General features: G+C 33.1%; 2 protein-coding genes across 2 annotated transcripts; one reads left to right on the plus strand and one right to left on the minus strand.

The window, feature by feature from the left end:
• The first annotated feature begins 1,532 nt into the window (after positions 1–1,532).
• On the plus strand, positions 1,533–6,446 carry LOC145139288 (phosphatidylcholine:diacylglycerol cholinephosphotransferase 1-like). The gene is made up of 3 exons (XM_079073181.1): positions 1,533–2,110; positions 2,190–2,327; positions 6,074–6,446. Exons 1-3 carry the CDS (start codon positions 1,706–1,708, stop codon positions 6,425–6,427), a joined length of 897 nt encoding a protein of 298 aa, XP_078929307.1. The 5' UTR covers positions 1,533–1,705; the 3' UTR covers positions 6,428–6,446.
• Positions 6,447–6,547: 101 nt separating this feature from the next.
• On the minus strand, positions 6,548–8,648 carry PIFI (post-illumination chlorophyll fluorescence increase). Its single transcript, XM_079073226.1, has 8 exons — positions 8,486–8,648; positions 8,124–8,247; positions 7,954–8,038; positions 7,774–7,852; positions 7,555–7,668; positions 7,350–7,462; positions 7,154–7,264; positions 6,548–6,855 (listed from the first exon to the last, which is right to left on the minus strand). Exons 1-8 carry the CDS (start codon positions 8,589–8,591, stop codon positions 6,730–6,732), a joined length of 858 nt encoding a protein of 285 aa, XP_078929352.1. The 5' UTR covers positions 8,592–8,648; the 3' UTR covers positions 6,548–6,729.
• Between the last annotated feature and the right edge of the window lie 596 nt (positions 8,649–9,244).

Below are 9,244 nucleotides of genomic sequence, written 5' to 3' on the forward strand. Positions count from 1 at the left end.
AACCCGCACTTGTTGGAATCACTTCATGGAATTTATCACGAGTGATCACAAGATGGTAATATCATATAGTCTTAAAACCTAGATATATGGTTTATTGTTTGTTAATTGGTTGTGCATTGATAATACGCAAACGCATCAGTAACTTGATGTTATAAAACGTATTGTTGTGTGTAATTTGATTAGTGGATAATAAATGCATATAAGTCGAAGTTTATCTGTTCCTTTTATCCTAAGAGGGTAAAAGCGATATCAGGGTCCCTCGATGATTTGATTTGACTTATGTGCCGGGCCCGGTCAGAACTAAATTGATGTGTTCGATTAAGTTCTATGTCAAATGAACCTGAGATCGAGAAACAAATTGCAGGACAATAAGTATGACCATGTTCCATGTAATTGTCCGCACGATATCTAGAACAGAGAATTATACGATCCCTTATCTAAAGGACAGGATATTGATAATATCAGAGTTGACAGCGTCTTTGAGAGCTACGATTGCTAATCGGATTGTGTTTGCATATATAGTTACTAGACTTATCCAAGTGGGAGACTGTTGGATTAGTGTCTAAGGCTGTAACTATATTTGGTAAGTACTTGACCCGGTTATGCATGGTCCTTTTGGGTTGCCTTCACCATAGCAACTTGACAGGATGATTTGTTAAGAGAGAAGAGATATTATTAATATATTATGAGAATAATATATATTTAAGGAATAATAATATTATTTGATTAATATAGGTCATATATTAATTGAGAATTAATTTGGTGACTTAAAGAGGTTAATTGAATAAAGGGCATAAACTGTCAAATGTGTGATAGTTGTATTTTGGGCTATGTATCCTTATGGATATTGGGGTGGACGAAATTTAGGGTTTGGGAACCTTAAATTCGTCCAAGCCTTGTATCTAGAAGGATCTTGGATTGCTTAGGGCCTAAGTCATTCAATTAGGGTTAAAGGAGAAACCCTAATAGCTCATAGTATAAATAGAACCCTTGGGGTGGAGAAATCGACACTCTTGCAAGCCAAGGAACCCTAGGGCCGATTTCTATCCCTCCTCCCTCTCTCTCAAGATCATCTTCTTGCTAGTTGGTGTTTGTAAGTCATTAGAGGAGTGACAATTGTGACTCTAAGCTCTAAGAAGAAGAAGTATCAAGCAAGTAATTCAAGGTATTCTTTCAGATCTGATTTCATATGATTAGATTCAATATATTAAATTAGATCTAGTATTGCAAGTCTTGGATTCAATGCATGTTCAATTAGAGAAACCTAGATCCAAGCAATTAGGGTTTGCATGTGCACATAGGAAAGTTCTTATGACTCAAATCCATCAGGTCCGAGTGTAAAAAAATAGTTAGAGACAAAACACATAATTTTGATAAACCAGAGGGACTATTTCGGTAATTTGTTCGAGATAAATTTACAAAACTATCCCCGGGATGTAGCATAATCATTTCACAAGAAATGCCATCGTAAGGTTCGTTAACCTATAACATGTTAGATCGTGACTAATTTATTTAAGAGATCTACACTCTCGTGGGTTTACTTGTATGTGTTTTTTCGCATTGATTAATTGTTTGTTGAAACGTGTACTAGGTACTTGGTTTACATTCCATTTGTAACACCAACATTCTCTCATGGGAACCTCCGCCACTATTGTCCTTCCCCTATAAATACCTTCTCTCACCACCCCCATTTTTCACGGCTACAATGAACGGCGACACCCTCAACCACCGTTCCTCAGTACTCCACACCAACACCACCAACCTCAAAGACCACACACTTGCTAAGTCTACCCTCGAAAAGGCATGCACTAAATCTAATGCCTCCTCATTATGGTTGCGGCAGAGTTGGGTTGATGAGCTACGGTGGCGGGTTGGTGAGGTGTCGTTCATGAAATGGACGGCGGACGATGTGTCGGCTGTGTTGAAGTGCCACCCAATACCGTGTTTACTGGCTGTATTTTTGTTGTTTTTCATGCGTGTGGAGTACACTCTTCCAATGATTCCTCCGTCTTCACCGCCGTTTGACATTGGCTTTGTGGCCACCGTCCACCTCCACCGCATTCTTTCCGGCAGCCCTGTACTCAACACCATTCTCGCCGGACTTAATACGGTAATTCTTGTTCAAATTATGGTTGATCGATTAGTTAGAATCAAGTGATGTTTTGATGAATTTTGTGCAATATTTGAAGGTGTTTGTGGGGATGCAAACGGTGTATATAATCGGAACGTGGGTGGTGGAGGGGCGGCCGAGAGCCACAATTGCGGCGCTGCTGATGTTCACTTTCAGGGGCATTTTGGGTTATTCCACACAGCTTCCTTTGCCTCAGGTGTCAACTTTCACTTTCCACGTTTCTTATTTTCTTTTTATATTTATGAAACATAGTATTATTCACGGTTAATTAATTAATTATATATAAAACAAAGTTGTATTTTTCTATTAAAATATACAATAAATTGAATAATTTACTAATTTATACAGTCATATTAAACTTTATTACTAAACTATTATCGATTGATGCATGTATAAATTAGTAAGATATCAAGTTTTTTGTAAAATAAAAAAAAACGTGCAACAAACTATAATGACTGCATGCATAATAGTAGGAACTTTTCTTCGTTATAAATCGGCAAAAGCATGTACTTTTTGTATAAGTAAGTCATTAAAACGTTTTAAACGAATAAATGTGAAATCTACATAAAATTACAAAACAATGGCTAGCTTTCTAAAACTCAATATTTACAAGATATTTGTTGCATTTGTAAATTAAGTGATTATAGTACTTTGCATTATTCTTTATTTTAACCCTTTCCCTTATGCAATATATTACTTCTAAATATTTTTAAAATCTAATATTGTTTATTAATTAAAGCATACATCCACATACAACAAACAGATTTCCTTTAGTCCTAAACATTTATAAAAAAGTTGATCATCAAATAGACAAATAGGAGATAAAGTTTTTATTTTATTTTTATTTTTATTTTTTAAACTTAACGAGGGATTACTGATTAGAAAGTAATCTAATCAGAATAAATATGTTTCATAAAAATAGAGGACAATGTCAATATCAATTATCAATTACTAGTATCAAAAGTATACATTTACAACATTTATGATGGGTAAATGAGTAATTTTGAACTTAATTAAAACCATTCGTGACTTTTTGTTTGTTTTATCTATTTGTTATTGAGCAATATGATATTTCAGAAAGATTCCACTAACTTTTGGAGAAAGAAATGGGTCATCATCCACTGATTAAGATAATTATGGTAATCTACTGCTATGATACGTTTATTAGAAGAAATAGAAATAAATCATTACGAGATTTTCCTAACAAATAATAAATAGGTTACCCTGTGAAATCCATTAAATGGACAAAATTCAAAATTAATTGCTAATTTTCGTACAAAGTTAATACATTATCTTAATCACGTTGTCAATCATACTTAACGATAAAAAGTATTAGTTCAAAAGAAAGATATGTCCATTGGTCATTTGGTCCACAGTATCATCCTTATAACATGAATAATGAATATCAACCAGATAATGAAAGCATCGATCAACTTTGCCTGAAAATAGACTAAGAACATCTACGATACATGATTGAATGATTGAAATGTCACGTAGTTGGATACAAAAGATTAAACTCAACCATAATTGTATTCTAAGTTGACATACAATGAATTTATAGTTCGATTCACATGTACTTGTGAATTGGGAACTGATTAACAAACACATGATAGATATTTTCAAAAATAAAAACTATGTATCATTGAACTTCGTAGAGTTAACTAAATTAAATGACAAAGTTGTGTAAGAAAATAGAATGTTGATTAAACAATCTATATATTTTATAGTTGAATGCATTTTATTTCCTTTCCCTTTTCACTTCTCTTTCCATGTTTCATCATAAGGTAATGAGTTCAAAACTTACACCATCATGTTACCATTTATTTCCTTTAGCAATTTGTTTGCATGGTTCATAAAATAACAGCCCAAAATACAAGACTAACACGCCCAATTGCAATTTTTATGACAATTTTGGTATTTTTTTTAAATCATTAAAAAATGGTAACATGATGGTAGTATTTATACATATAAAGGTCATTAAATGTAATGACCTTTATATATATAAATACATATAAAAATATAAAAATACATTAAACTATTATTTTATATATTTTTATATTTTTATGTTTTGGGGCTGCGATTTTGGTATAAATACATATAGATAGATAAAAAAAGCTGTTTTTATTTTTATTTTTATGTAACTATACAAAAATCACAACCCACAAAAACATAAAAATACAAAACTAGTTCTATTATATTTAACGTATTTATATATGTATAAATATATTAAAAACTGGTTTATTATGTATTTATAAAAAATAAGTCCAAAAATCTCAAAATAGATTAAAAAACAGTGGTAACATGGTGTATGTTTTGAACTCATCACCTTCCGATGAAACATGGTGTATAAACTAGATTTATCTTTTTCTTTTACAAAAATCACAAACTGACTTAGGCTATGTTTGGCGTACTAGCTGAAAATCTAGCTGTTAGCTGAAAATCTAGTTATTAAATAAAAAACTAGCTGATAGTTGAAAAGCTAGCTGATAAAAAATAACGTTTGGTAAAACTAACTGAAATATATAAAATTACATAAAAGGACATGTAGGAGTATGTGTTTCTATAATTAATTAAAGGGCGTATTTGAATTTTTTTTTAAAAAAGCTCATAAAAAGCTAGTCTAAATAGTTTTTCAAAAAGCTAGCTTATAAACTAGCTTATAAGCTACTTTTTGGCTTACCAAACACGACAACATAAAAAAGCTCGAAAAACAAGCTAGCTGTGGCGCGCCAAACACAACTTTAATGATAAGCGGTTGTTCAATGCTCATTCGATGAGCGCTTCCTTCTCAATGTTGATTTTTAAAAATCATTTTGTAAATTAAAACTTAAAATTTAATTGAAAATATGTCTATTTTATGTGAAATTTCCTTTTGAATTTATAATAAAATTAGTTTATTATTAAACCCACTCTTTTTTCCAATCTTTTCAACATAAGTGTTGGGTGTTTTAATAAAAAAATGGGGTTTGATTTTTTTTGACCGACAAATGTAAACTACTCCTAACATAACACACCTAGTAACATCTATGTATACTAGGAGACTTGAACCCTCAACTTCAAAGATGGAAGACTACACGTGATACCACAGAGCTAATACCACAGAGCTAGAAACCCTTTAGTGTTTGATTTTTTTTTATCTAAAAACAAATTTCTACAGGGACTTTTACCTCTAAAACTTTTTTTTTCATATAATATAAATATAGAGAAATCAAATATAGTTCTATCTAATCATTTTGGTTTTACTTATCTTCTTATTCAATAGATAAAAACAGGTATCAAAATAAAATAAAAAGATCAAAATAAAATAAAAAGATTAAAAGAGAAAATTATTGAAAACCTTTTTTTTTTTTCTATAAAGTTAGTGTGGCCAAATAACTTTTTAACTTCTTGGTTTTTTAAAAAACCAATAAGCTAATAAGTTATTTTAATAAGGACTCACAAACACCCGTTTAATATAAGATAGTAGGATGTATAGCAATAAAAAATAGGATGATATTTTATTTGTCAAGATTAATATCTTGTATTAAATAAAATTTAGATAGAGTATCTCCTGACAAAACACTTTTCTTAAAAGAATAAATCAAAGGGTCAAGCGTGTGTGGTTTCACGAAATTGGATTTTCTAAAAATTGAAATATATAATATATAAATACTAATAGAAGCAATACATTTTGAGTTTATGCAAATTACAAGTGAAATAACATAATTTTAATCAAATTTTATCATAGATAATAAACAATGTATAATGTATGCAAATTACAGGTAAAAGTAACATAACCAAATATTTATACTTTATATTCAAACAGGAAATCCAGTTATATAAAACAAAATATCACTCATTTGTAACTGGTTCCATAATTTGATAATTATGAGTGTTAAAATATTGATCTTTAAAAAAAAAATTAACTGAAAACACGATTTGATCAAGAATTTATTTCTACAGGGATTTTTAGGTTCTGGCGTCGACTTTCCGGTTGGAAACGTATCGTTCTTTCTATTCTATTCCGGTCACGTAGCTGCATCAGTCATAGCATCTCTCGACATGAGGAGGATGCAAAGGTCGGAATTGGCGATTCTGTTCGACATCTTCAACGTATTACAATTCGTGAGGTTGTTGAGCACCAGAGGCCATTACACCATCGATTTGGTAGTCGGAATCGGTGCGGGCATGTTATTTGATTCCATAGCCGGAAAATACATCCACAAAAGCCACAAAACACCCACAATTGACCCCAATTCCAATGGTGATCGTAAGGCCTTCCTTGTGTCTCCAAAGCTCGGAAATGGGACACAATGAGGACTCTTTCTTTTTTTATTTACTTAATCAAGTGTTGTCTATGTAAACAATGTTTAAATCTGTTTTAAGATAATGACATCACTTTTGGAGAATGGCTTGAAAAAATAAACGATGAAAAAATTTATAAAATAGTTAGGACTAAGGGAAAAAGCTTAGTTTCCCTAACTTTCTATATTATTGCGTATATTGTATTCGAATGTATTAACAAGAACAGGCACGACCATGAACGATAAGTGCCTATTAACTACAGTTGAATGGACTAGTTTTTTTTTATAATGTTGACAATATTACAATTGTAGATGTTAATCTTCGGATTCAGAATCTGAGTAAGGAGGGCATGACCCATCGTCTACATTGGCAAGAGGGTTGTATTCGGGAGAGCCTGGATCAGTGCAACCGGTTACAAGATCAAGTTCGCAGCGATCCGCCTGCACCACATATGATATTGTCAGGACAGGACAGGACAGGACATGACATGACATGACAGAACCTAACAGGTTGTACTGTGTTTGACACGTAATGGATTAGGACTGAGACGGTATTAGACTTGGACTGACTTAGGTTGTACTGTGTTTGACTCATGACATGACATAACATAGGTTGTACTGCATGCATCTCACATGTATTAGACTTGGACTGACTTAGGTTGTACTGTTTTTGACATGCATTGGACTGTGAGACTGACTGATTTTATATCTACAATGGAATTTGTAGCTTGTTACGTACCCCTTCGCTAGTCAAGTTACCCATCAATTGGCATCTATCAATGATAATGCTTGTGTCAGGATATATTGCCTTTTCACAAGCACCCTCTCGGCTCAATTCCTCCGTGAGACCCTGAATCACCGATTCCTATTCCGTTAGTTTAGAGTAATCACAAAATGATTCACGTCAATTCCAATTTGAACAAACTCATTTTTACCCGATTAAAGAAGTCCAATTCTTGATTTCTCCATGCTTTTGGCACTTGAAATTGCAATCTATAAGGACCATCCCATTCACTTCCATTTGTGAACGAGAATATCAAGTTCATAGCTGCAGTATCATTTACTCTCGTTCAGACAGTTTATTCAGCTAAAAAGAATCACAATATTTGTTCATACAAAACACATAAATCATTTTGTTACCATGCTTAGGAACACATATTTGGATGGTGTAATATGGAGGATCGGCCTTGCCTCGATCTCTGCGTAGCATAGCTCTTGGCTCACCACCACACATGATTGGTTGATTAAATCCACCTGCAGAAGAAAAAAAACAATATTATATTATATACATAATACCTTCATAAGGGTCTCTTTATTATATTATTATCACGTAGTAAAAAAATTATGATGTAAACATGCCATTAAATGCGATTCCAAAATCTTCATTTGGTGCGAGTTTGCTAGCAGCGGGATTGTAAAATAGTTTCAGTCTCTCTCCCTGTGAATTCGATTGATGATTTAGATACTAAAGTTGAAACACAAGTATGAAATGGAAGATATATATTTGATACAAATCGAAGTTAATGCATAAAAACGTACGGAACTAGGAGGAAGGCCATTCATTGTTTTCCAGTAGACTGGAGCTCGCCCAATGTCGAATTCCGCCCATGAGGGAAGAACTGCTCTGGAAAATGACCAAGGATTTCTGTTAATAACGAGCTAATATCGACGATGAAAACATGTAAGGAGAGTGGAAACCAGAAACGTACTCTTTAACTTCCTCGGCAGCAGGAGTTGCTACGACAGCCGCAGCCCTTATCTTCCGGCTGGTCTTCACCGGATTCCTCCATCTTTGATGTTCTTGTAAGGGAGAAACCATGAATTGTTTACTACCTGTAATTGGCTTACGAATTATGTCGGATAATATAAACCCGATTTGTTACGAATAGCTCAAGTTTAAGTTTGTTATACAGTTTATGGAGTAGGAATTCAAGGTTTTAGGTTGAAAATTTGCACTGATTATCCTCTTAATTCCAATCCTCAAGTGAATTGCCCCAATTTACTTGATATATAAGAAATCAAATGGAGCAGACAATCAAGCAAACAAGCATAGATATAAGAAACGGCGTACCATGAGTGTTTGCGACGAAAGGAGTTAAATTACTGCTGGATGAAGCACGAGAAGCCGATACGATTTGTGCCCATGACTGGAAGATCGGAGCACTTGTAGTGGCCATTTTCACAAACAGATGGTGTGCACCATTCGCGCTTTTAAAGGATAACAATAATAGGATCAACTAAACAACAAAATCTTGAACAAATATCTTGAAATTTCGGTTTGAAAAATGGCGTACCACAAAATTCCGAAATTTGTGTGGGTGTGATTTTATATCTCAAAGGCTAAAATTTTCAACATACACAAAATTCCACCATTGTCAAAAAGTCTAAGTAGATATTTCTTTCTAGTAATGGGACAAACATGATACATCCGAGTTTTGAATCCATAAACTTATTATTATCTAAATCCACATTTTAATCAGGGTTAACAAAACGTTGTATAATAGTTATTCGGATGGGGTCGTAACTCGTAACGTATAAGGTGTATTTTGAAAAGTTTCATGTTGAGTAATTTGCTAAAATGATCAATTATGGACTCCATATATTACCTAAAACTAGCTTACAAGAACTGAACCAAACCTGGCTAGAACCAAAACCGAACTAACCCAAATCAAGAACCGAGTACTGGACAGGTACATGTAAATCAGTTCCCGCTTTGCGGTTTCATTACCCACAAACCCGATTTCCGTATAATAACATTCATATATCGTGTTCTTGTGTGTATTGTACTTTATGTTTTTGATGTTTTTGTAGTATTTTATGTCACTTGGCT

The sequence above is a fragment of the Lactuca virosa genome, chromosome 1 (genome assembly GCF_052849685.1).
Source record: "Lactuca virosa cultivar CGN04683 chromosome 1, Lactuca_virosa_CGN04683_v6, whole genome shotgun sequence".
In the NCBI taxonomy this organism is placed as follows: Eukaryota; Viridiplantae; Streptophyta; class Magnoliopsida; order Asterales; family Asteraceae; genus Lactuca; species Lactuca virosa.

Coding starts and splice junctions, on each gene's coding strand:
- LOC145139288 (XM_079073181.1), top strand. CDS start 1,706: ATGAACGGCGACACCCTCAACCACCGTTCCTCAGTACTCCACACCAAC. Junction 2,111..2,189: donor TTCTCGCCGGACTTAATACG/GTAATTCTTGTT, acceptor CAATATTTGAAG/GTGTTTGTGGGGATGCAAAC. Junction 2,328..6,073: donor CACAGCTTCCTTTGCCTCAG/GTGTCAACTTTC, acceptor TTATTTCTACAG/GGATTTTTAGGTTCTGGCGT.
- PIFI (XM_079073226.1), bottom strand. CDS start 8,591: ATGGCCACTACAAGTGCTCCGATCTTCCAGTCATGGGCACAAATCGTA. Junction 7,265..7,349: donor AATTGGACTTCTTTAATCGG/GTAAAAATGAGT, acceptor TCGGTGATTCAG/GGTCTCACGGAGGAATTGAG. Junction 6,856..7,153: donor GTAACTTGACTAGCGAAGGG/GTACGTAACAAG, acceptor TATGTGGTGCAG/GCGGATCGCTGCGAACTTGA.